The sequence below is a fragment of the Lissotriton helveticus genome, chromosome 5_1, assembly GCF_964261635.1.
Source record: "Lissotriton helveticus chromosome 5_1, aLisHel1.1, whole genome shotgun sequence".
Classification (NCBI taxonomy): Eukaryota; Metazoa; Chordata; class Amphibia; order Caudata; family Salamandridae; genus Lissotriton; species Lissotriton helveticus.
Genome location: NC_136065.1, coordinates 287,885,732 through 287,913,095, shown reverse-complemented (window position 1 = coordinate 287,913,095; position 27,364 = coordinate 287,885,732). Strand labels below are relative to the sequence as shown.

General features: G+C 51.4%; 1 protein-coding gene across 2 annotated transcripts in view; it reads right to left on the bottom strand.

Annotated features, from left to right (window-relative positions):
* The window catches only part of MTOR (mechanistic target of rapamycin kinase), an 865,133-nt gene that overhangs the window by 559,373 nt on the left and 278,396 nt on the right, over positions 1–27,364 (bottom strand). Inside the window, exons 19-24 of one of the 2 annotated variants that reach the window (XM_078642233.1) lie at positions 25,877–26,127; positions 23,755–23,775; positions 20,257–20,343; positions 19,165–19,221; positions 15,844–16,011; positions 15,173–15,285 (exon numbers count right to left, since the gene is read on the bottom strand). In XM_078642233.1, coding sequence (XP_078498359.1) covers positions 15,173–15,285; positions 15,844–16,011; positions 19,165–19,221; positions 20,257–20,343; positions 23,755–23,775; positions 25,877–26,127 — 697 coding nt within the window. The remainder of the gene's footprint in view (positions 1–15,172; positions 15,286–15,843; positions 16,012–19,164; positions 19,222–20,256; positions 20,344–23,754; positions 23,776–25,876; positions 26,128–27,364) is intronic. The other variant, XM_078642234.1, reaches the window with a different exon arrangement.

The window sequence follows — 27,364 nt, the reverse complement described above, 5'->3', positions numbered from 1 at the left end:
CCCAGCTGGTGCAGGAGATCTGCCGTAGTCTGGAGGTGGCTGACGACTGTCTGGGGCGAGCCCGCCTTCAACAACCAGTCGTCGAGGTAGGGAAAGACTGAAACCCCTAACCTGCGCAGATGAGCGGCGACCACCGCCATCACCTTTGTGAACACCCGTGGGGCGCTGGTAAGGCCGAAGGGGAGCACGGTAAACTGAAAGTGCTCGTGGCCAACCGTGAACCGCAGGTAGCGCCGGTGGGCCGGCAGGACGGGGATGTGGAAATAAGTGTCCTGCAAGTCCAACGCTACCATCCAGTCTCCTGGGTCCAAGGCAGCTAAGACCTGAGCCAGTGTCAGCATCTTGAACTTCTCCTTTCGGAGGAAGCCGTTGACGTTCCGTAGATCCAAGATAGGGCGGAGCCCCCCCTTGCCCTTCTTGTGTACCAGAAAGTAGTGGGAGTAGCAACCACACCCTACTTCTGGCCCAGGAACGCGCTCGATGGCCCCCTTGGCCAACAGGGCCGTGACTTCCTTCTGCAGAAGTCGCAAGTGATCCCCCGATACACGGTGGTTCTGCGGTGGCATGGCTGGAGGAGTCGCCTCGAAGGGGAGGGAGTAGCCCCTTCGGACGATCTGCAGCACCCACCTGTCCGAAGTGACAGTGCGCCAGTGGAGGTGGTGATGGCGAACCCTGCCCCCTACTGGTGTTACATGGGCCTGAAAGCACGGACTAGGAGGGTTTTGAGGCGGATGCGGCGGGGGAAGGTGTGGACTGACCTCGCCGTTGACCCCTACCGCCTGGACGGCGGTTCCCACCGCCGCCACCGCGATGGGATCCCTGCGGAGCGTGGTTAGCGGCACGTGTGGGTGCACCCCTTCCGTGGCCACGAAAGGAGTGAAAAGCAGCCGATTGCTGGCGCGGGACCGAGCGGCCCAAGGACTTGGCCGTAGCCCTGGAGTCCTTAAAGCGCTCGAGCGCATGGTCTGCTTTGTCGCCATAGAGGCGACGGCGATCGAACGGCATGTCCATGAGTGTATTCTGGACATCTGCCGAGAAGTTGGCGGACCTCAGCCAGGCGTGGCGTCTGACCGCCACCGTCGTTGCCATCGCTCTACATAGCGAGTCGGTGGTATCCAGCCCACACCGGATTGAATACTTGGCTGCATCCCGGCCCTCCACAAGGGCTTGGCCGAGTTTGGCCCGTACCGCCAACGGACACTCTGGCAGCACTTCCGCGACCGTATCCCACAGAGAGTGGGTGTAACGGCCCAAGAGGCACGCGGTGTTAGAAGACCGCAGGCCCAGACTAAGGGATGAGAAGATCTTTTTACCATACTGCTCATATCTCTTGGATTCCCTGTCCGGCGGAGCCGACGGGAACGCGGTCTGGGAATTAGAGGCCTGGATGACCAGGCTCTCGGGGGTGGGGTAGGTGGACAGAAAACATGGGTCGCCCGGGGCCGGGCGGTGGCGTCTGGCCACGTTCCTATCTACGGGCGAACCCGTAGCGGGCTTGGACCAAGTGCCCAGAAGAACGTCGGTCAAGGCCTTATTAAAAGGCAGCAGAGGCTCGGCCGAGCTTGACTGCGGTTTAAGGACCTCAGTGAGGAGGTTAGTCCTCACGGCCGTGACGGGGAGCTCAAGGCCCAAGGCCTTGGCAGCCCTCATCAACACCACACTATATGTTGCCCCCTCCTTCGAAGCCACGGTAGGAGGGGAGACAAAACCAGTGTCTGGAGAGGTGTCCAGACCACTGGCCTCCCCAAGGTCTCCTGCCCAGTCCTCATGAGACTGACACTTTCTGGTCAGAGGGTCCTCAGACCCCTCCCAGTTCTCTTCATCACCCATCTCCTGAAACTCAGGGTTCTCAACTAATGGGGCCTGTTCATAGAAGTGAAACTCTCCTAACGACTTCTGGAGCGGCGCCCATCGGGGCCGTCCCGACGTCTGAACAGGAACGAAGGTGGAACCGGGGACGGCGCCGAGGCGACACCTGAGGGTCCGACGCCGGGGAGGTCGTAAGGTCCACCGGCGACGAACCAGATCCCGAAGGAGGTCCAGCGGCGTCCCGCGGCGCCGGGCCCGAAGGCGCCGACGGCGTCGGGGCCGAAGCACCGGACGGCGTCGGGGCCGAAGCCCCCGACCCGCTAGAGGCCCCAGACGGGTTCGCTGGGCCCGAAGGCGCTGCGGAGCCCGTCGGAGGAGAGAGGTTCCTCATGGCCATGAGGAAGCGCTGGATCTCCTCCGGCGTCGCGTTAAGCCCAGGGACCATAGGACGCGGCGCCCGCGACTCCGACGGAGCCGCGTGGGTGGTGTCACCCTAACCCCCGGCCGCATCGCGCGAGCGTCGGGGGGGAGTCCGAAGAGCGATGACGCCGCTTGGACTTCTTGTGCCTCTTACCTGACGACGACTTCGACCCGGAGGAGTGCGGCCTACTCTCGGAACTGTGGTGGCTCCGAGCCCGCGACCTGTCCCTCGACCTCCCATGGGAACGGGACCTCTCGCGGCGCAGGACCGACTGCCGGAGTTCGAGTCGCCTGCGGGACCGCTCCCGCCTGGCTTTCGAAGAGAGGGCCCAGCAGTCGGAGCAGGCCTTGTCGTCGTGGTCGACGCCTAGACAAGATAAACACATGCGGTGAGGATCCGTGACCGACATCAGGCGGTCGCAATCATCGCAGTGCTTAAAGCCGGGCATCCCTACGGCACCGTTCGGAGTCGAAAGACTTCGAGAAACGATCAAAAGCGATCAAAAAAGGTAGTCAAAAAATGGCTAGGTTTACTGCTTTTTCCAGATCTGCGCTTGCTGGCGCGGAAAAAAGAAGAACTAATGTCAGCACGCGGAGGCGGCGTCTAAGTACTCTGACGACGTCATCACGGCGCCACCGACGACGGACGCGGAGCCGCAGACGACGCCTACCGACGCGCAAGGGTACTGCTACGCAAAAGTTTCCGGATCCAGTCTGACGCCTGGGGATATTCTAAGGTAAGGAATCTAATACTAACGGGTCTCTTTCAGATTCGCACAGCTGTGGAAACAGCACGAGCGAAGGCCGCACCCACCTCCGTAGGGCCTCGCGGAGGAAACAGCAACTCCTCCATGGGGGACGGCTGCAAACTAAGACGGCCATCCCCTAAACCAAGCGGAGCGGGCAAGGGCCAGGCCCGAAAAAGAGAAAGAGGCACAGAAGAGTGGGAGACCTGTGGTTCCTCCGGCAAAAGCCGCGGCGACGGCAAGGAGCAGTCTTTCGATGACTTTGGGGAGAAAGCCACAACGCGGCGGCACGTCTCTGGCAAGGACGACACGAGCAGGCACCCAACCTTTGGGGAAGAGGGAACGTCCGAGGACGAATCCACGACCTGACGCCTGTCCGGTCTGTAACCTGGAGCAGGTCATCGTCATCCAACACCACAGGAGATGCCACAGGCCACCGTCCCGTCACACGGCGCCGGGGACCGGGGCTGGGCCCAAAGTGGTCAAGGGGCAGGCGTCGGAACGGCGCTGACTCGACCTTGGACAAGGCAGCTGCCTGCGTGGAGGAACGAGAAGCACCTGGAGAGCGACAAGGAGTCCCCCGCCAGCCTCAACCCATGGGGGGACAAGAGAGGTCCACAGACCCCCACGGCAGCGCCAAGGCCGACTCGACCTTCGGCGAGGCAGCTATCTGCACGAAGGGACGAAAGGGACCCGGGGACTGACAAGAAGCCTCCGCCAGCGTCGACCCATAAGGGGACGAGAGGGGCTAACCGACCCCTGTGGTGCCGCCAAGGCTGACTCGACCTCCGACGAGGCAGCCGCCTGCGTGGAGGGACGAGAAGGGCCCGGGTAGGGACGAGGGGTCCACCTCCGCCTCGACCCATGACGAGACGAGAAGTGTCCTCCGACCCCTGTGGAGCCTCCCGGGCCAGCAGCTGCCGGCACCATAGCGGCGTCACCTCGGCCTCACACAGAATAGCCCCCTGTCAAAACGGCCGATGCGACCCGAGCCCTGGCGACCTCCCGCGACACCACACGGTCTCCCGCAGAAGTTTGCGGCGAGGCAGAGGTGCCGTGGTCCAAAGAAGAGACCCCCAAAGTGCCGCACCCCAATGGCACCACATCCACTAAGCCTGGAGCTGAACCAGTCGGCGCCGGGGCCGAAACCTCCGGAGACGCAGCGGAGGACCTTGCATGACGCAATGGGATCCACCGACGTCCCAGGAGGCGAAGAAGGAGGAGGAGAAACCAGCGAGGCCTACAAAGCCGCAGCATATGTCTCCATCTGGGCTCTCAATGCCCCCTCACCGGGGAACGGTGGATAGGGGTACGATACGCGGGGCCGCAACACCTGCAAAGAGCCCACGCCCCCAACAGGCCAGAAACCAGCCCTCGGGGACAAACTGCGACACTTACCCACAGGGGAGCGATGCTCTTACGGCACAGGAGATGGATGAGTACGACGAGGACGATGACGGCCGCTCCGAAAACCCTCCACAGAAGCTGAGCGAGGTGACGAAGCCGATCTGGACATGCGAGCCGAGAGAAGTTTCATGCGGCGTTCCCACCGCGACTTCGGCTTCAACCGCTGACACACCTCGCAGTCCGTGGAGCCGTGATCCTCCCCCAAGCACCATATGCAAAGGAGGTGAGGGTCCGTCGCCGAAATCAAGGGTCCACAAGACGAACACATCTTGAAGCACGAAGGTATCCGCGCACTTTTCCCACAACACACGAAAGATAGAAGGAAATGGCCTAAACAGGCTCAAAGCAAGACCCGGATCCGCATTGCACTAGGAAAAGGGAAAAAACTGACGTAGGCGTGCCGGGGTGGGACTTATGTGACCTCGCTGACGTCACGTACGGGGGGGACGCCTGGGCGGAGCCGCGTGATGCCGTCCCCCCAGCGGGCAGGGATGCTGGGCAAAAAGTTTCCGGATCCAGTCTCACGCCTGGGGATAATTCTACGTTAAGGAATCTGCGGTTAGTAGTCTCTATCAGATACCTGTGTTTGATCTTGCTTGTCGGGAGCAGTTTAAAAACTCCTGCCCCATGGGAGCGAACTTTTCATCTGTTCCTGAAGCAGCTGAAAAAATGACTCCTGGCCGCCAGGAGCAGCCTTTTTACAAGCGCCCTGCGGGCGGGAGCAATGCGGCTCCTGTTGGAGGTGGAGAGTTGGCCCCCAAAAACAATGTTTTTTTCCTGAGTGGGTACCAGGGAACCCACCCTTTGTTGGCTGGGCCCGAGGGATGGGGTCCCCGGGGCTAAAATCAGCCTGGGGAAGGGGGCTGCCTGCCCCTTCCCCATTTAGAATATGGCCTGGTCATGAGAGATGGGGTCCCCATGGCTGAAACCGACACAAAGAGAGGGGTTGTGTGCCCCCTCCCCCAACGGTGGTGAGCACCGGGGGAGGCAGGGTACGTACCCCTTCCCCTAAAAAGATGCGCCGGGCCCCATGGGATGGGGTCCCTGAGGCCAAAATAAGCCCAGGAAGGGGGATATGTGTCACCTCACATACAATAAATATGCCATGCCCAGGCATGAAGTCCCTGGGGACATAATCAGCCCGGGGAGAGGGGCAGCATACCCCCCATTAAATATGTTGATGGGGACCTGGGCAAAAAGCGGCCCAAGGAGGCAGGCCCTATTACCATCTCCAGATAAAAAATGCACTGGGCCATGGGGGATGGGACCTGTTGGACAGGCCTCGTAGCCGGGCCGTCCCCCCCTACGCACAACAGGGCCCGGACCCGGCTCTCCCTGAATCCCCAGCAAGAGCCACCCCGGCAACCCCCCCGAGGTAATCCACAACCCGGCCACACCGGGACTCCAGCTCCTGAACCCTCCCGTACCGGCTGGCCGGGTCCCCGTCAGCCCCATGGCCCCGGCCCGGCAGCCATCTTTGGACACTACAACACGAGGCCACGCGGCCTCGACTCGACCCCAACCCTGGGCCTGGCCCGGCCCCGACATCGAGTCACCAACCTCCACACAGGAGGTAAAGAGACCACTTGGCAGGTCAATGAAAGAAGAAGGCGTCAACGGCTCTCCTCCGCCGGGTGTCGATCACCCCCGGCCGCCCTGGGCGCTGGCTCCAACCCCCTGCTGGGTGTCGGGACTCCCTCATTCCGGACCTCCCGACCTCAAGGCGCGAGGGTCCGGACATCAAAGGGAACCAGACCTATAACTGGGGCAGCCCCAGACCAGGAGGGCAGTTGTATCCTGGAGTCGAGAGACACCGAGAAGAACTCATCCTTGGCGGACTGCTGGCGCTGCCGCAGCCCTGCTCTGTGAACCCTTCGTCTTGGCCTGCTGGCGCTGCCGCGGCCCTCTGCAACGTGAACCCTCATCTTGGCCTGCTGGCGCTGCCGCGGCCCTCTGCAACGTGAACCAACATCTTGGCCTGCTGGCGCTGCCGCGGCCCTCTGCAACGTGAACCCTCATCCTGGCCTGCTGGCGCTGCCGCGGCCCTCTGCAACGTGAACCAACATCTTGGCCTGCTGGCGCTGCCGCGGCCCTCTGCAACGTGAACCCTCATCTTGGCCTGCTGGCGCTGCCGCGGCCCTCTGCAACGTGAACCAACATCTTGGCCTGCTGGCGCTGCCGCGGCCCTCTGCAACGTGAACCATCATCTTGGCCTGCTGGCGCTGCCGCGGCCCTCCGCCATTTGAACCATCGCCTCGGCCTGCTGGCGCTGCCGCGGCCCGACCCCGCAGACTCCTAAGCTCGAGGATTGTGAGCCTCCCTCCTGCCACCTCCTGTACCGATCCGGTACCAAGACTGTCCCGCTACCCCCTTTTCCTACAGAGACTAGAATTGAGAGGACCCTCGAGTCCTGAAGCTCCTGTACCGCTGATAACCTTGCCGCAAGAACCCTATATAAAGAGTGTTGATCTCATCCTTGTGTGGTGTCTATCTGTGGGGAGGGAAGTGACTTGTCTGTACGATCGCCGGAGACGGCCCTCATCGGAGGCCTCTCCCCCAGTATTCGGCCGACCCTCTGGGTCCCCGTCTAACATTGGTGGCAGCGGCGGGATCCGAACCTACGCATAATTGTACAGAGGGTCACTCGCCCCACGACACACAACCACCATGACAACAAAAGAGAGCGGAGCAACAGAAATATTCCAGATGGAAAAGCTGGAAGAATACAACCACAGAGAACTGAAACAATTTTGCATACAATTAGGCATTTCAACCACAGGACTGAGCACGAAAGAGGACTTCAAACGAGCCCTGGAATCTTGGGCGGAGACGGGTACGACCGTACCCCAAACACGAAGCCACGAGACACCCGAAACAAGCCCCACGCCGACGGAAGAAAGAAGATCGGGTCTCTCCCCAGAAGAGGTCCGGGAACGGGAAAAAAGCAGGCTCCATGAATTAGAACTGGCACGACTTCGCTTAGATGGAGAGCTCAAATTGGCGGAACAAAAAATAACGTTGGAACACTTACGGCTCCGAGAGGAGCGAGAAGAGAAACAAAGGCAGAGAGAGCTAGAAGAGAAGAAGCTAACCTACGAACATGAGCGCAACCTCAAAGAACTAGAGATTCGGATGCAGAACAAGGAACTCGGGGTCCCCGAGCGCACGAACACTCCTGCCCCTACAGACCCCAAGGTCCACATACCCAAAGATGTCGTCAGAGAGTACTACAAGAACGATGACATCCAGCAATGGTTCAAAGCGTACGAGGTAGCCATGACCTCCCACCGGATTCCCCGGAGCGACTGGGGAGCCGGGTTATGGGGGAGGTTTGTCAACGAAGGGCGAGACGCCCTGCTGCAACTCCCGGACCATCTGATGACATCCTACGACCACATGAAAGCCGCCCTCCTCACTCGATATGGACTCACACCCGAGATGTACCGCCAGCGGTTCCGCGACTGCAAACGGATCCCGGGTACAACTTGGGTGGAGTACGTGAACTTCTTTAGCCGGGCCTTCGAGGGGTGGATCAAGGGCAGCAACGTGACCACCTACGAGCAGCTCTTTGACCTTGTTGTGTGGGAGCACCTTTCTAACAACTGCTTCATCGAACTCAGGCAGCACCTCCTGGACAGTAAACTAACGGAACCTCGGCAACTCGCCGCCGAAGCTGACCGATGGGAAAGCACCCGAGTTGGCCGAAACGGACCCAGCGAAGCGCACAGAACTGCCCAAGGGCCCCATCGCCCCCGTGGAGGAGGAGGCCAGGGTCGGGGTAGGGACACCGGCCCGGTGACTCCCGCCAGCAACCCCCCGCCCCCGGCCGGCAGGGGAAACCCCCCGATGCGACCCGGCTTCCGAGCCAACATCACTTGCCACCAATGCCAGCGACCCGGCCACTATGCAAATGATCCCAATTGCCCAAAGAACCCAAACCCTTTACCCCGCCAGGTCGCTGCTGCAGCCCTGGGGGAAGAGCAAACCCCAGAAGACCAAGAAGAGTACGAAGCCGACCAGCCTGAGTGGGAACCGGCCGCCATGTTCCTGGTTTGCTTAGGGGAACGAGACCTGATCCCTCGGGCCCCCCTTCCCGCCAACACGCAGAAGTACAGCCAGTGGGTCAACATTAATGGCCGCCGGGCGGAAGCCCTCCGCGACACCGGGGCCAGTGTGACCGCGGTCCGCTGTCATCTGGTGGCCCCGGACCAGATCTTGCCGAACATTCTTTGCCCTGTCCGGTCGGCCGACAACTCAGAAAGTCTATGTCAAATGGCCTACGTCCCCTTCGAATGGGGAGGAGTATCAGGGATGCTGAAAGTGACTGTCCGCGATAATGCCCCCGTGGATTGCCTCCTGGGGAACGATCTCGAAAGTTCTCCCTGGGCAGCAGTCGAACGGAGAGAGCACCTGGGGAAGCTGGGCCTCCCCGAATGGGTCTGTGCCACGACCCGGTCCATGACCGCCCGTGCCGTCCCCAGTCCAGAAGAACCCGAGTGGCCGGAGCCTCCTCCAGCGATTGTCCCAGAGGAGGCCACCCCAGAAGCAAGTCCCCCAGCCCAAACCGAAGAAGGACCCGGTCGGCTCCCGGACCTCCCCGACCTGGCCCAGTGGCGTCAAGAGGGGGGTCCCACCCAGGAACAATTCCAAAAAGAACAAAGAACCTGTCCCTCCCTCGAGGGACTCCGGCAGCAAGCCCTTGCCCAGAGCGCAGGGGACACCTCGGGGGCCCACTGGATCTACTGGGACAATGACCTGCTCTACAGTGAGCAAAGGATTGCAGAACTGGGGGCCAGTCGGGTGCTGGTGGAGCCCCTCCGTCGCCAGTGGGACGTGCTACTCCCGTGCCTCCTGTTCGCCTACCGAGAGGTCCCTCAAAAAACCCTAGGCTTCAGCCCATTTGAACTCCTGTACGGGCACCCCGTCCAGGGTCCCCTCAGCCTAGTCAAAGAAGGTTGGGAGAGGCCCCCCCAGAAAACTCCCCCGGATGTATACAAATACCTCTTGGCCCTTCGCAACCAGACCCGGCGATTCAGGGAGATCGCCAAAGTCAACCTTGAAGCCAGTCAGGAAGACATGAAGAAATGGTATGATCAGCACGCCTCCTCCCTCGAGTTCGAGCCGGGACAGCAGGTCTGGGTGATGTCCCCGGTTGAACCCTGTGCCCTACAGGACAAATGGTCCGGACCCTTCAAGGTGATCGAACGCAAGGGGCCCGTCACCTACTTAATCGACATGGAAACGTCCCGGAACCCCCTACGGGTCCTCCACGCCAACAGACTCAAGCCCCATTTTGTACGCTCAGAACTCAGTCTCCTGATGGCTACCGATAATGGGACGGAAGAAGACTCCGAGCCCCTTCCGGACCTGCTGAGGTCCCTCGAGCAGGATGGCTCCGTGGAAGGGGTCAGACTCTCCGAGGCCTTGTCCCCGGAGCAACGCCAAGAATGTCAAGCTCTCCTGACACGATTCGCATCCTTGTTCTCTCTCACCCCTGGGGTCACCCCCTGGTGCCTTCACGATGTGGACACCGGGGACAGCCCCCCTATTCGCCACAGGGCGTACCGCGTACCAGATCGGGTGCGCGCCTGCATCCAGACCGAGGTGTCCAAGATGCTGACACTGGGAGTGATCGAACCCTCGGACAGCCCCTGGGCCAGCCCCGTCGTCCTGGTCCCCAAGGCCGCCGCCCCGGGCGTTGCCCCTGAGCTCCGGTTCTGTGTGGACTACCGGGGACTGAATGCCGTTACCAGGACCGACGCTCACCCTATCCCCCGGGCAGATGAGCTAATTGACCGTATGGGGGCCGCCCGCTACCTGAGCATCTTCGATTTAATAGCGGGCTACTGGCAAATCGGCCTCACCCCCAGGGCCCAAGAACGATCCGCCTTCTCTACCCCGGACGGTCACTACCACTTCAGGGTGATGCCATTCGGCATGAAAAACGCTCCAGCAACATTTCAACGACTCGTGAACCAGGTACTGGCAGGCCTCGAAGGATTCAGCGCCGCCTACCTGGACGACATCGCTGTGTACAGTCACCACTGGACCGACCACCTCCGCCACCTGCGGGAAGTTCTACACGCCCTCCAGCAGGCCGGGCTCACCCTCAAGGCCAGCAAATGTCAGGTGGGCCAAGGGTCCGTGACCTACCTAGGACACCAAGTGGGAAGCGGTCTGGTGGCCCCCCTCCAGCTCAAGATCGCTGCCATCCAGGCCTGGCAACCCCCTACGACCCAAACCGAGGTCCGGGCCTTCCTGGGGCTCACCGGGTACTACCGGCGGTTTGTGAAGGACTATGGCAGCATCGTGGGGCCCCTCACGGAGCTCACATCCAAAAAGAACCCCAAAACGATCAACTGGACTCCGGACTGCCAATCGGCCTTCGAGAAGCTGAAGGCCGCCATGTGCACTGCCCCCGTGCTCCAGGCTCCCGACTACGGCCGGGAATTCATCGTACAGACGGACGCCTCCGATCATGGCGTGGGGGCCGTCCTCTCCCAACTCAACACCGAGGGAGTCGATCAGCCAGTGGCATTCATCAGCCGACGCCTGCTGGCCCGGGAACAGCGCTGGAGCACCATCGAGAGGGAGGCCTTCGCCGTAGTATGGGCCCTCAAGAAGCTCCGGCCCTACCTCTTCGGCACCCCCTTTCGGGTGCAGACAGACCACCGACCCCTGCAATGGCTGATGCAGATGCGGGGGGAGAACCCGAAACTGTTGCGATGGTCCATCTCCTTACAGGGGATGGACTTCACTGTGGAGCATCGTCCAGGCCAGGACCACGCCAACGCAGACGGCCTGTCACGCTTTTTCCGCCTCGGCGAGGAGAGTCCCCAAGAGGATGGCTGACTCTCCCTGCCTTCAGCTGGGGGGGACGCATGTTGGACAGGCCTCGTAGCCGGGCCGTCCCCCCCTACGCACAACAGGGCCCGGACCCCGGCTCTCCCTGAATCCCCAGCAAGAGCCACGCCGGCAACCCCCCCGAGGTAATCCACAACCCGGCCACACCGGGACTCCAGCTCCTGAACCCTCCCGTACCGGCTGGCCGGGTCTCCGTCAGCCCCATGGCCCCGCAGCCATCTTTGGACACTACAACACGAGGCCACGCGGCCTCGACTCGACCCCAACCCTGGGCCTGGCCCGGCCCCGACATCGAGGCACCAACCTCCACACAGGAGGTAAAGAGACCACTTGGCAGGTCAATGAAAGAAGAAGGCGTCAACGGCTCTCCTCCGCCGGGTGTCGATCACCCCCGGCCGCCCTGGGCGCTGGCTCCAACCCCCTGCTGGGTGTCGGGACTCCCTCATTCCGGACCTCCCGACCTCAAGGCACGAGGGTCCGGACATCAAAGGGAACCAGACATATAACTGGGGCAGCCCCAGACCAGGAGGGCAGTTGTATCCTGGAGTCGAGAGACACCGAGAAGAACTCATCCTTGGCGGACTGCTGGCGCTCTGTGAACCCTTCGTCTTGGCCTGCTGGCGCTGCCGCGGCCCTCTGCAACGTGAACCCTCATCTTGGCCTGCTGGCGCTGCCGCGGCCCTCTGCAACGTGAACCAACATCTTGGACTGCTGCCGCTGCCGCGGCCCTCTGCAACGTGAACCCTCATCCTGGCCTGCTGGCGCTGCCGCGGCCCTCTGCAACGTGAACCAACATCTTGGCCTGCTGGCGCTGCCGCGGCCCTCTGCAACGTGAACCCTCATCTTGGCCTGCTGGCGCTGCCGCGGCCCTCTGCCACGTGAACCAACATCTTGGCCTGCTGGCGCTGCAGCGGCCCTCTGCAACGTGAACCATCATCTTGGCCTGCTGGCGCTGCCGCGGCCCTCCGCCATTTGAACCATCGCCTCGGCCTGCTGGCGCTGCCGCGGCCCGACCCCGCAGACTCCTAAGCTCGAGGATTGTGAGCCTCCCTCCTGCCACCTCCTGTACCGATCCGGTACCAAGACTGTCCCGCTACCCCCTTTTCCTACAGAGACTAGAATTGAGAGGACCCTCGAGTCCTGAATCTCCTGTACCGCTGATAACCTTGCCGCAAGAACCCTATATAAAGAGTGTTGATCTCATCCTTGTGTGGTGTCTATCTGTGGACAGGGAAGTGACTTGTCTGTACGATCGCCGGAGACGGCCCTCATCGGAGGCCTCTCCCCCAGTATTCGGCCGACCCTCTGGGTCCCCATCTAACAGGACCCCAGGGCCAAAAGCAGCCCGCTGAGGGAGCCAGCGGGTTGGCTGCCTTTAGGGGGTTTGCAGGCCTTGTGGCCTACTCCCCACTGTGTGGGGCTGGCTGCATGCAAGGGGTTGGCCACAGGTCAATTCCTGAGGCCAACCCCCTACCGCAGGCCAAAGGACGTGCGTACCAATGGTTGGATTAACATATGGTATTTAAATATTACTTTACGTTAAAAACCCTAGGAATCCACTGAAAAAACAAAGGTTACAGGGACATTATAGTTAGCAAATAGCATTAAAAACAAATCTCTAGATATTTATTGAAAAAAAAATACAAAGGTTACAGGGATGTTATAATTTGGAAAAAATGTTAAAAAAACTTTCGAAATTCACAAAAAAAAAACAAAGGTTATAGGGACGTTCTTGTTAGGTTCAGATTTTACACACACGAAACCATATACATTCAGCGGTTAAAGTTATCTTAAGTAGCTACAACTCATGACCAGGAAACTCTGGAAGGCGCAGAGATGGCCCAGGAATAGGCTCAACTGCGGAGCAAGACCTCAAATGGCTACATTCCCTTGTGTTGTCAGATGACTTTGAAAGATGGGCGGAGTCGAAGACCTCTTCAATTTCTTGTTCTTTTTGTGGTACCTACCAGAACACCTGGATGACTTTGACAGCGATAAAGATTCCATGATCAAATGTGGGAACTTCCTCTCAACCATGATCGAGGCAGTTGAAGCATCACAGATCGAGCAGCAAGGAGCTTGAGGGACCGCTCCCTCTAGGCCTTCAAGTGCATGGCGTGACAATCAACGCAGGTCTTGGTGTCATGGTTGCACTTGAGACAGCAGAGACAGATGCGGTATGTGTCCGTCACCGACATCTGCCAGTGACAAGCGCCACAGGGCTTAAAACCAATTTTACTCGTGGACATCCCTCCCACACCAGGTGACAATGTCTCAAAAACTCTTTGAGAAAAGGTTGAAAAAGGTCAGTCAAAAAGTGACACGAGGTAGCTCTTTTCCGGATCTGCGCTGACCAGTGAGGAAAGAAAAGAGCTGAGATCAGCATGCTGGGGTGGCGCCTGTATAGGCACTTCGCTCATCACTTCTGGCACAGACAACGCCGATGATGCCATGAACAGCCAAACAATGCCACCTATCGACGTTCAGGAGTATTGCTCACTAACAAATTTCCCGATCCAGTCTGATGCGCTTGGGGATAATTCTAAGGTGAGGAATGTACAGCTAGAAGTCTCCATTAGATACATTAAACTGTGACAGACAAGGTACCAAATGGCATGTCCCAACTCGCCTTGGGTAATTCTTTTAATGTGGCTCTCCTCTAACCTGGCATCATGTCTGGTAAACAGTTTTGTGAAGCTTCGGAGAAAAGGGAGCCATCTCCGGATCTTTGTGAATCCACAACTTTTTTACTAAATTCATCCTGCCACCAGAAGAGTATAAGACATACAGAGCTATATTGCTGAGCAAAGCTAAAACTAAAATACTTGAGGAAGTGCTCAATAGCCGCCTTGTACCTCACAACCAGTATCTGATCCATGCTGGCCAAAATGGCCTCATTCCGAGCTGGCCAACGCAGCATAGTATCAGACACCTAGAGAATGCAAAAGCTCTTTCAGACCACTGGCTGTAGCCTTAACAGACTTTGAGAAAGGAGTCAATTCTGGTGGGTGGGACTACTGATCTTGGAACTCAAAATATACATCTTGGCTCTACCTTTATCTCTTATACTCATTTCCTATAGAAATGTCTGATTGCCATGGTTCCAGTGAATGGCTTCCTATTGAAGCCCTTCCCAATTGGAAGGGCACTAAAGAGGGTTGCTACTCTCTCCCCTGCTATTTGCTCTAGCAACTGAACCCCCAGCTGGACTCCTGATGGCAGAGCAAGTTATGCAGGGCTTCCAGTGGGGAGATGGGATTGGATTTCCCTTTCTACAGATGGCCTACTGATATATCTTGGTAGCCTCAAAATCTCAGGCGCAGAGGCCCTTAGAATCATTCTTTCAACAGATAACGGGCCTTAAAGCTAATGGGCCACAGTCAATGTTATACCCGCACTAGAGGTGGCAGACTGGGGCCCAGAGCCTTAGGATGCCCCAGGTAGGTTCTGATATTTAGTAGTCTATGTGTCGCTGTCGGCACCCGACTGCTGGCAGTGCAATATCCCACTGCTCTTAGAGGCATTGAATAGGGATTTTAATCTTTGGCTTCAATGCCAGAGTGCTTGCTCTCCCTGCCCTGTTTGAGCCTAGAGCCTAAAGAGAGTCTCTTGACCATCCAGTTTGGAGCACACTAGTACTGTGTAGCCTTAGAACATGAATAGTAAACAACAATTACCATTCAGGATACTGCCCACTATTCCTCTGACTACCCCAGACACCCAAGAAAAGGCTTTGCAATACCCAGACACATTCCATAAAAACAAATCCTTAAGGCATCTGGACATTACCACAGCAATGGGACTTTTACCAGGTGGAACTCTAAATGGTTTGATGAGGACCAAGATGTGTCGAGGGACTGTGACACTACTCTAAAACTATCTTACAACCATTTAAAATGTACATGCTGCAATTTATGCATACTCACTTCCGTGCTAGTATTGGGGCGTCTGGCGCATCAAACAGCTTTACTATTGGAGGCAACAGCAGATGAAGATAATCATCCAGATTTGCACCGAATAGCTGGATTGCATTGAGGAGCTGCGGAAGGGGCATATTGAGAAAAAAAAATTATGAATTGTTGCCAGACAACAGATGAAATAAAACATGCCTTGCCCACAATGTACCCTACTGGCGGCAGTGAAGGACGATTATCTTAACAGCAATTACACATCCCACCAATTCATGGTTGTCAGCACCCACCTCCTACTCCAATCGTTTTCCTCTTCCATCATCATAGCAATAATACTGCACAGTCCCCTTCAATTAAGGATGTAAGCTAGTGCTCCTCCATCATGGCTGTCAAGCCAATGCTGACTTCTCTACAATGCTCACTCACGATAACATTGGCAAAGACCTCCTCCCACTCCAATCCAACACTCATCTTCTTGGCGTCAAAGTCACCATTATAGGCTCAATGAACATATCTTTCAGTGGAATTCCAATCTGCTGGCTCCATTCATTTCTCCCCTTAGTGGTACAACACAATCAGTATGACTTGCTGCACCTGAGTGTTTTGCCCACATCCATCGCAGATGCCCACCTGACCTCACTCACCTGTCTGTGAAAATAGCCCACCTCGCCCTTCCACCAGCTCACCTTGATAGTCACAATGCGCCCTGCACTGTTGTCATTCATGAAGACCCGAAGCATGTGGGGCACGAGCTGTGGCAGATAAAGTTTGAACTCGCCACCCAGGGCTAACACGATCTGCTCAATCAGCAGAATGATGGTGCTTTGGATCGGGTTATTCGTGGTCCAGTGATCCTGCATCCGCAAGGGATAAAGACATAGGCACATCAATGTTGGTGAAAGAGAGTGATTTGAAGAGTAAATGGGTGGGTGGAGCAGAAGAGTCAGTGGAGCAAAGGACAGAGAAGGGAATCCAGTGGAACAGAAGACAGAGCAGACAAGAGGATAAGGTGGTGGGGAGAAGTGTGTAGAGGAGGTGTGGTGCTTTATCAAAAAGAAGGGAAAGGTGATAGGGAGAGGCATAGAAAAGAGAATGGGCAAATGAGAAAAGAGTAGGGTACAATAGAGAAGAGGTGAACAGGAAGCAAGGGAGATGGAGAAGATGCTGATCAAAGGCAGTGGGCACACCAACAATGCAGAAAAAATATTATCTTGACTGAGTTGAGAAAAGGTAGGATGAATAGAGAAGCAGTGAGAGGCAAAGAGGGAGAAGATAATCAAAGACAGCCAGTGCATCAACAGTGGGGAAAGCGAGAACAAGGTCAGGATTGGGTGAGAGTAAGTTCAGAGAGCGGAAGATGGCAAGGAGAGAAAATCAAGTCGAGGTGAGACACTTGTTGATTGAGACAAGGCAAAAGAAATGGCAACAATAAACACAGAGGCAATTCTAGGGTATGTCTTCAGAAAGCAATGCCTGGCCTGCCTTACGTTTTCAACCCTAGGACATCTACAATGGGAGATCAATGGAGGTGCTACCTTCTACCAAAAACAAAATGCATACAAAGTGTACCACCACCAATCCTCTAGGGTGGCTCCTGTTGCCTCATATCAGGATATGGAGTTATGATTTAAGAACTGCACCACTAGCATGGAGGCAGCCTAAAAAAGTTCTTTATATAAAATCCCCTGTCTTTCTAATTAGAGCCCTAACGTCCCAAAGGGAGTGTGTAGTATGCCTCATTTTTTAGAAACATAGTTTATTGATTTTAGAAAAATTGTTGATGAAACGTGTCCTCTTGACTTTCCTGCTCTGTGCTGGGCATCACAAAGCAACCAGGAAAACAAGGTAGGGCATTTTGGGGGACAATTCACTAATCAGCTTCACTTGTTGAAGACCGTCCATCATGTTGTTTGTTTTGCTGTTCACCCTATGTGGGAAGGGTATGCCCAGACGTGGGTCCCTTGCTCACTACCCCACTGGAGTCAAGCTATCCTGGCTGATGACGGCTGATAGCCAGAAACCGGTCCTAGGATGCTTGATTCCGGTCCAGGGAAGACATGGCTTGGCAGTTCGAGCTGGACTGTTCCCATGAGGCACAGGGTCAAGACTGATTTGCATATGGCCATGTCTGAACTGGGGTGGCTTGGTGAGCAAAATAACGATGGATTAAACCCAGATCTGTGACTGGGGGTAAATGTTTTGCCATTGTGCAACATTCCGTCCATCATCTTGTTTGTTTTGCAGTCCTGCCTATGCCAGCTCATAAATCCTGGTAACGAGATTGAAAAGGAAGATTGATCAATGCAGCTTGCTCTGTGGTTGGCAGTGACTTACCAACAGTAATAATGATATTTTACATTTATAATTCATAAGCACAAGCTTAGAAGATGCCAGCAGTACATTGAACAAAAAGTGAACCAAATATGTCAAAACTAAATTAACACGGTAGCAAATGTTTATTGTACTCCAAGCTTGAGAACAGAATACAACACATGTCTGTCTCTTCCAGGAAATTTACCAAAGACAGGGAACCACCAAATATAAATGCCCTGCTGAGTGCAAGGTTCTGTACCATCTTAATTTATATACACAGTAACATGGACCCTATTGTAAAGGAACTAGACCTGAGGCCTGAATTCACAGATACCTCCATAAAATGACTGGATTCAAATCTTAGCTTGGCATGAGGGTGTAGTCATATACACCATCAACTGCTTCTCCTGCCAAGGTACTATGCCCGGTCCACAGGAACCATCAACTACTAGCCACCTTATTTTAATTTTTGGTGAACTTTGTTTTGCCACTGAGAGCTATTTTTTGGACTTAAATTGGATCCTATTCCAGTTAGGGCGCTTAGTTTTTGGACTTGACTATTAACTGTTTTTGAGGGGGAACTCACCTACACATGCACATAGTAAATTAATTACTCATTATTGCTTTTAAGGTAACTACAAGTTTAGGGCAGAAGGCAGACATATATTCTAAATCACACACAATTGCAACAGTAGTAAACCTGAGGACTACTGAAGGCAGCTGAGATACCCTAGGTTTCTTCCTCATGGAATAACCTTGGTTATCGGTCCCCATGTAATAACAATTTAGCCTCTGATTTTAGCACCCCGATTATCCCTAGCAGGAAATGAAGACATATTTTTGTAGGAGTAGTAATTTTACTGGACACCTAGGTAACTTTGTGTTGTTTACAAGGACATATTATATTAGAATTTCTAGTACCTACAACCATTTAGAATACTCTTTGACTTTACCACTCCTGGGGAATCAGGAGCCTGTAAAGTGACCCTGATTTTCCAACTGAAGTGAAACAGTACTTGTACTACTGGTGTTTTAATGGTGCAGAATCTATCCAGTAATCGTGACAATCCAAGGTACCAATGGAATGTACTAACAGTCTTTTACTAATGTTGCTAAACTGGAAGAATTTGGATCCCCCACATTAAGTTAGGCACACAACAGAAATACCGGTCTCTTGTTCTAAAATCAGAATTACACCAGAAACCTCAGCCTCTTCTCCACAATGTAGAACAAACATCAAATTGGATATGCTACACTGCAGATCCAAAAGCTAGGAAGATATCAAAACAGCAAGCGCTTGGCTTTGAAGTTATGTACACATAAAAAAACACACCAACCATTTGAAGGCAACATTAGGCATAGAACAACAATTTCAATGTCTTGAATTCAGTGGTATATATAAACCAAGAATACCAAATGCAAAGATGGACGTGCATTTAAAAAAATACTAAACTATTGATATAAAGTTAAATACAAATCAGAACTTGCAGGCTTTTCACCCGAGTGGAAATTAGAGGCTTTCAGATCCACAGTTCAACGTTTACTGAAAATTCTGTTTGCCCAATCTAAAGTCACACACCCGCCAGAAAAGTCAGCCTTCTGCACACAATATGGCAGTTCCTTTAAATTAGAAGCATATCCCATAGAATGCACTTTATGAATGCCCCCTATACAAACAGTTTAGCTGAGCTTACCTTGTTTGAGTCTGTCCGAAGAGGATCTGTGGTTTCCAAGACATCTGTCTTCAACTCCTAAAAAGCAGCAGTGAAGCAGATTTTGAGAAAATTATACTCCCTTGGCAACAAGCATTAGTCTTAATGCATATAACAAGTAAGTGTCTCTGGTTGCACAATGGCATCAGCAAATCCATGAAGGAAATTAGGAAACTGGTCCAAGGGAGAGCTCAGATCTGTTGTGCATAACTCAAAGATATGTTAAAAACAAGAATCTATTCAGTAAAACAGCTGGTTCCTGTCAAGAAGGAGGTGCTACCCCCTGGAAAATGTTGTGAGAGTGCCAATTGAGGCAGAATTCATAACGCTGGTTTTGCTTGAGATTGTATCTAAGAAATATCACCTCATATGGATATAATTAGGCATCCTGCAGCCTTTGAATTCTGCATAGAATTTAAAGAATGCCTGTACCGTGCTGTGATCTGATCAGTGAACAGGAGGAAATCAATTGGTTGATAGACAACTGGAGTCAATCAGATAAATGACAACGGTTTGTGTTCATACAGGGTAAATATAGCCTTATGAAACTAGAATGTTTATAGGATGCATGGCCCTAATTCACCTATCATAACTGCATCGATTACAACAGTGGTATCCTGTACTCATCCGGTTTTGTGTGTTGTAGTGCTTAAAACAGTCAGAATACAGAAATCCACTGTCATTAGTATAATGCAACATCAGTAAGTAATAGCTTCCAGTTGTTCTATTTGTGGATAACTTATGCCACAAAGTAAACCAATGCAAACCTTCCTATAAACATGCATTTTTGGTATATTAAGGTTAGATCCCTACATACCAAGAATATTCAAGCTTTTTCCCACAGTTCTAATTTCTTGTGTCTTAAAATGCTTAAATAGTGTTCCAACCAACGAGGATCATACTCTGCCGCAGGCATCTCTAGCAAGAAGTGTCCTGAACTAGGATATATTACACCTACCAGAATGTGCTCACATTGAGGTAAAATGTCTTGGGAATCAACTAGTCCTCAGAACACTATGCCTAAGGAATACAACCTACAGTACCACTTTATAAATTGAAAGACAAGATTCTTACTCGCATGAGGGAGAATATTTCCTCCATGTAGGGCCGGATGTGACTCCGTACAAAAGACACTAGCATCCCCAGCTGCTGGAACATAAACTGTAAGAGAGACAGAACAGATGTTAACACCACTCCTGGTGAGACATGACATATGTTACTGTTGGAGGGACACAATAGATTAAATTATGTTGCAGACCCTCTCTAAGATCAGAAAGAGTCTGATTCCCCTCCTCCAGCCAACACAACAAAACACGAGCCAAGGCTTTTAACATAACATAGGAGAGTAGCACAGAGATCATTAAAACACCAAGGATTTTATCATATTATTGGGAGAGTACTGCAGAAGATGTTCCCATGCCTGGGTGTTTAACAATGAAAAAGGATAGTGGAGACACAGTTTTCAAGCGTGTGCTTTTTACATAATGTGGGTGTGTACTGGGGTGGCACACATCTAGATTTTTACCATGTGGGATGATAAACAGGTTGGTATAACTCTGTGGCTTTTAACAATGTGAGGCCATAGCAGAGGTTTTACTATGCAGATACTTTTAACATAATGTGGGGAAGTATTAAAGAGCTTGTTGACCCATAAAAGCTAATATAATGCAGGAATGATCTACCGAACACTGCCTACAGGTTTATAAAATAAGTAGAAAACCTTTTCACACTGAGGCTTTAAGAGAACATAGAAATTCAACAGGTCTTGATTACATATGATATTTTATGAGGACATACTACCTTGGCTTTATTTTATGTACCTCCCAATGGCCCTGCCGCTACCAAATTCACAGAGACCCAACCTAACAAGTGCTCCTAACAAACACTCATCTTGCTGGGAAGAGAAGCTGAAAATGGCAACAAATTACAGCAGCAAAGATCATCCCAGTCCTCAGCAAACTCATATTTATTGTAGGTGCATTTTATGATTGAAGTTGTTTTCTACTACAGTTCAGTGGTCTAGGCTAGTATCGTTCTTCCACCAAAACAAATCTCTGACAACTACTAGACAGTCAACTCTATCCTAGGAAAAGAGCACATATTCTCGCACAGGCTTGAGTCTTCAATATCATGAATAATTTGTTGGTTAAAAAAGAGTGCCACTGCTCACATTCATTATAACTAAAGACACTGTGAAAAAGAGACTGCTGTAAAATGTTTGTATGTGTGATTTCTTATTCAACCATTTTTGCTCTCCTTCAAACGTTTGCATGTTCTAGGAAAGGGAGGAAATCTTTAAGGCCAATGCACACTAACCTAATAATCATGGTAGAGGAATACATGTACAAGTGCAAAATTGAAAATGAATTATAACAGTGACACTACAGGCCTACGGTAGGTCAATTCGCCTGTACGTCAAGTGCAGATATGGATTTTCATTGTTTAACTTTTAATTACAAATACTCCCGCAGTAACTAAATGGGGAGAAGAATTACCCCCAAAACGGTATCAAATCCTTTGCTGACTGAAGTAAAAAAAAAAAATGACAATACGTCTGAGAAAATATCCAAGGATATGACTGGTCAATCAAGAATGATCAAGGAAAATGGCATACCCAGAGGAGGAGGTACACAGCCCCATTTGAAATCCATCAATTAACAATATTAACAATTTGCAGAACTAGGGGGAATATAGATGAATGGATTAGAAATATACAGGAGTGCTGTTAGATCTCTTAAAATGGGTTCTAACCCAATGGATTTGAGAGAAACAGTGGTATATCAAGACCCCAAAGATTATCTTTAATTTTAGGAAATGCAACCGTTAAGGGCAAATATTCTATCACAATGATTTTTTTCATGTCTAATGTCATGTAGCAGACATGCTGTTTAGTCCACTAAAAAATAGAGATTACAATAAACTATATTTGATTAAACTAATGCACGTCTCAGTCCTTAAAATTCTAACAAATGTTTGTGTTATGCACAATGTCATGAAAGCAAAGGCAGCTTCCTGACTCTGCAGCACTGAGAAAACAAAGAACTCAATGGGCCCATTTGTTGGAAAAAACTTGTAAAGTTATACCCTTACTCCTATGAACATTAAAACGTTTTAGGAGTTTGCAAACATTCTAAGTAATACGCCAGGAAACCTTCACAAGCTACATCATTCCACACATAGTATTTGGAATGTCATGTGACATTTTCTAATTCTTCTACGTACATTTCTATACACAGCACAACACCAAGTTGGGGGAATAACAAGTCATTGTACCACTGCACATTTTTTTCTTTCTTTTTCCTCCATGGGAAAACACCTGCACCTTCACCCCCATGAATTTGAGTGCAGTCCATTCCCCCTGCCATGTTGGAAGGGGAGTTGCTCATGCCAATGCTCGAGTGATTTCTGGCTCTTTCCAGGTTGGAGAGAAGCTTGTGAACGCCTACAAACTCACACATCTGTGGGTGTTCACAAACTCTCAAGGCAACCCATTCCTTGATCTATTTACTCCCCCAACCTTTGTGTGGGTTGTACTACTGTGCAGCTGTATGTAGTAGTAGCTTACAATTGTACAGCAGTAAAACCACTTATGCCTGCAATAATTATCCTTCAGTGGATACCCAACAGATGTAAATGGTGCAATTACCACCATTAAAAGTAGGTTTATTGCCGTAAATAGCTTGATGAATTCAGCACCATGCTTTTTATTATGGAAATGGACTTCAAAAGTTGCAGATATAATGTCTCAAGAGTCGTTAGATGCCAGAAATAATTTCTTTCTTTTGCAAGTATTCTCGGGCACTTTGGAGCTTTCCTTCCTTTAGAGAATCTATGGCAGTTGCGGGAAGATTCACCCACCAGAGGGACTCCCAGATAACTCCAAAATATATTTTACAGCAGAGAGAATCTCTAGCAATCCCAGTAAGGCTCTTCATTACCCTCAGCCAAAAACTGAACATACTACAACGAGCATCTGGCGAAACAATTGCAAATAGAAATCCAGAGCCGCAGAACGGTAATGACATCCACCTCCTTTTGGTTAAGGGCAGAAATTCATGGTCATTTTTAGGCTGGTCTCCTTTCATACAGTAAAGTATACCCACAAGTGAATTCTAAGAGGAATGTCTGGGACTGGTGTACACTTCGAGCAACTCCATCACATCCTGTGAATTCTCATTTCTTTCTCCTCATGTTGTACTGTTCCCTCCCAGTATTCCTACTCACTCCCCTTTAACTCTCTTCCTGGTGTACACATCCCTACATTTGTTCTTGTGCATCAAACCCAATCCACATCTAGTACAGTAGGAGTTAAACATAGACCATTCCACTTCCCCAAAGGATCTTGATGGTTGCAGGTGGATGGGACAGGGGGTCGGGCCCGGAGCTGGAAGGTCAGGCACGGTATGTTTCAAGTCGTTGCGGGGGGCTCTGTGGGAAGAAGTTGTTACTTTTGGCTTGGATGCAGCAGCGAAACAGCCAAAGTGTTTTCTTCCTCCGGGCCCGACCTCTACTGATGGCTCTGGTCATGTTGCGGCAGCGAAGAAAGTGCACTTGGGCGTCGTCAGAACTTACTTGGGGAGAAGGCTGGTGGGACTGGAGAAGCAGCAAAGAAAAACAAAGGGACAAGCATTAACAAAAGCGATGCAGCAAGGCCAGGCTCACTGCCCCTCCATACCCATTAAAATATCAATTTTCCATTTATAAAACCTCCAATAAAGTGCGCAAATACCCAGCTACCTATCAAGGGTAGTGCACGAATACACCCATCCCATAAAGAAAAAGCAGCCAGCGTCTACTTGAATAAACCCCTTGCCAATGAGGCAGATCACTGTGCAAGTGCAAGAAAACACACTTGCCCTGAGAAATAGGAAGAGCTATCAACATGTGCTTGTATATACTCAAAGTAGCAGAGAGAATACCAGAATTAAAGCAAGCGCTCATATACACCTCCATCTGCCGAAAGAAAAAGACAGGAAAAAGCAAGTTGCTGAATACACCTAGCAAAAGGAGAGCAGGCAGAAATGGCTCTAATACACCCCAAACAACTCAGAGAAAAGAAAGGGCGGTCAATACGTGCAGGAATTACTCCACCAGTGAGTGACAAAAAGAGAGCACACAGTGTCAACTACACTATGCTAGCCGATGCAAAAGGAGCAGTCAACAAACATTCCAAAATATCTTTCTACACAGAGAAAAGTAATGAAGTCAAGAGTACACAAATACACCTGTGCCACAATCAGCATGGGGCTCAAATAAACCTTGCATGCCCAAAGAAAGGAAAACAGACAAAAAGTCCAAAAAGAACATAAGTTCACTCTACTCTATAAGGAAAAATAGAGGAGCCAGTGTGCATGAGAACACTTTGTCTCATCTAGAGAAATACAGATCAGCTGCATCAGTTCCCCAATACTTCCCTCTGTTTAAGTGAAAAGGAGAGCAGCCAACAAATGTACAAATAAACCAATACCTGTGGGAGAAAGGGTGCACAGGAATACCAGTCATAAAATGTCCATATACTATTCTGCCCACTCAAGAAAAGGAAAAGCAGATAACAAGTGCCCAAATGTGAACATCTTTCGCCCGACAAACTGAGGGATAGAAGACAGCAGGAGTAGAAGTACAACTTCACAGGAAAGGAAAAAGTAAGCAGTGATCTAGTATCTGAATAAATCAAATGAAATCATGAGTTAGCAAGCACATTAACACAACAGCGAGTCCATCTAGTGGGTGCCTCAATACATCCAACTAATTATTAACAAGGGAAAGAGAGTCCAGGCCAGTGTTCATAAAGCATCAGGTTCAAATGAGAATTAAGACATCAGTGATAAGAGCAAGAGGGTAAAGATTCCAGGACAGTTAGAAAGCATCTGTTCCACCACCCAGATGAATGGAGAGAAAAGAGAGGGGCTCAATGGTGAGCCAAAACACCTCTATATTACCTGGGAGAAACTGGGCCTCCTACAGGGGACACTTTCTGCCCTCTTATTTATGAGACTGTAGAACGTCCCACCAAGTGCAGCAGAATACCACCAATTGTGAGAAAGAGAGATAGTCCAAGGAGTGCCCAAAAATTTGAGTTAAGGGTTGAACTTGAACAGGAGGGAAGAGGAGTGTTAGGAGACATGAGGACGTTACAAAGCTAGGATTTAAAGAATTATAAGTTAAAAAGGATGCAGATAACTTAACAAGGCACACACATGAAAATGGAAGCAGAGGAATGAGAGGAAAAAAAGAATCCAAGGGCAGAAGAAGGAAAGCACATGGATACAAACGAAAACAAATAGAGGAACAGTTTCTGTACAGATGGGACATAGGGGTAGAAATGCAGAGCAGAACTTTAAGGGAGGGAAACTGAAAGTTCTGGTGAAGTAAAGAAGAAGGATCAAGCAGAATGAAAGCCCACAAGTGCAAGAAGAAACATTAAATTAAGTGAAGGAAGGAGTGAGACCATGCACGAAAAGTGACTGAGCATGCAAAGTAGGGAGAACACACAGGCAACTATAGGAGACCACGCAGACAAGAGATTAAGATCATTAAGGCTAGGGAGGAAGGCCATACAGGCAAGAGAGAAAACCATGCAGACAAGGGAGGAAGACTATCCGACACTAGAGAGTATGGCTAATGGCATGGACAAGACCCCATGAGTGAAAAGCAAACTTGAGACAATGCCTGGAGAAAGTAAGAGCACACTCACCTCCCGGGCACTTCCATCACAGAGTCGGATGACTGCTAGGAAGGTGGGCATGACCTGTGGTAAGAACTGCACACACTTGAGGCCCAGAGACTTGAAGATGAAGGTGATAGCTTGTACCACCATTGTGTGATGGTTTGAGAGTGACTGGTCCCGCAAGATCCTCATTAGTGTCACAATGGAGACCGCTGGGTAGAACTCATCCAGAGGTAGGTTCCCCATGTTCACCAACATTTCACTAGTGCTATAATCCGCTGTGAATACAAAAAGCAGACAGTGAATGAAAATAACAGTAAATGAAGTTAAGAGAGGGAATATGCACAAAGGGAATAAGGAAGGACAGAACCAAAATCCACAAGTGAGCTAGCAAGACCAGAGGAATCAGGGGCAGCATTTGAAATTATGTAAGAGACAGAGATAACTACATGGCTGCAGGTGAGGGAATTAATTAGACAGAGACGGCAATGGGTCCTGCAACAACAACAAGAATTCAGTTAAGATCAAAGCGAGCAAAGGAACCAGGGGAAAAGTGTGAGAGTCAGAGCAAATCAGAGAGTAATGGAAAGGTACGCAACAAGAGTCATTACTAGCAAAGGTTTAGTGGGCTACAAGTGGAACTTTGTAACACAACACACCTAGTGACAATTGCAATGATAATCAAAACTGTGACAAAATGAGAGACAGCAAGCGAACTACAGAGAGAGGAGCAGCTGGGAGCAAAGAGATTCTGGGAGCAAGAGGACCCACGTAATAAGCATGAATGAGTGCAATAGGACCAGGGCAGTTAAGAGGGCAACAGAAACATGTATATTTATCCAGAACAGGAATCAAAGCAAGCAAGCGGCAATGAGAAAACAAAATAGAAGCAATAATATAGACGCGGAAACAAGACAACCAGGGTGTCTATGGATACCAGAAAGTAGAGAGACCAACATAGTCAATGGGAGGAGGGAACCAAGGGGCAACAAGAAAGAGTGAAGGAGAGAAATCAGGGAAGCAACAGATAATCAGTAAGAGAATGGGGTAGGGAGATCCAAGATGGTGTCAGTGAGAGCAGTGGAACTGAAAAGCAACGCTGAAGATGGACGAGTGCCATTGATCACTTCAAGCGGATCAACCAGGGGCAATGAGGGCCATTGCGGAAACACCAGCAACAGGGACATTATAGCAATAAAAACACTGCCAGCAAGAAAGAGGAAACAGTTGTAAGATGGAAAATCAGTGAAAGCAATGCAACAAGGGTAGATAAGAGTCAGAGAAAGCAATGGGGCAAGGATGCAATAAGAAAGAGCGAGAGGAACAAGAATAAAGAGCAATAAGATTGAGTCAATGAGACCAAAGTAAAGAGTCACTGGGGAAACGAGTACAGATAATAGAATCATCCGGGCAACAACAGCAGTGATAAAGGGAAGGAGTGAGCGTGACAAAACAAGCAGGATGGGTCAATAGCAAAACAGAGATGATGGGTTGATTAAAGGGGGACATAGAAAG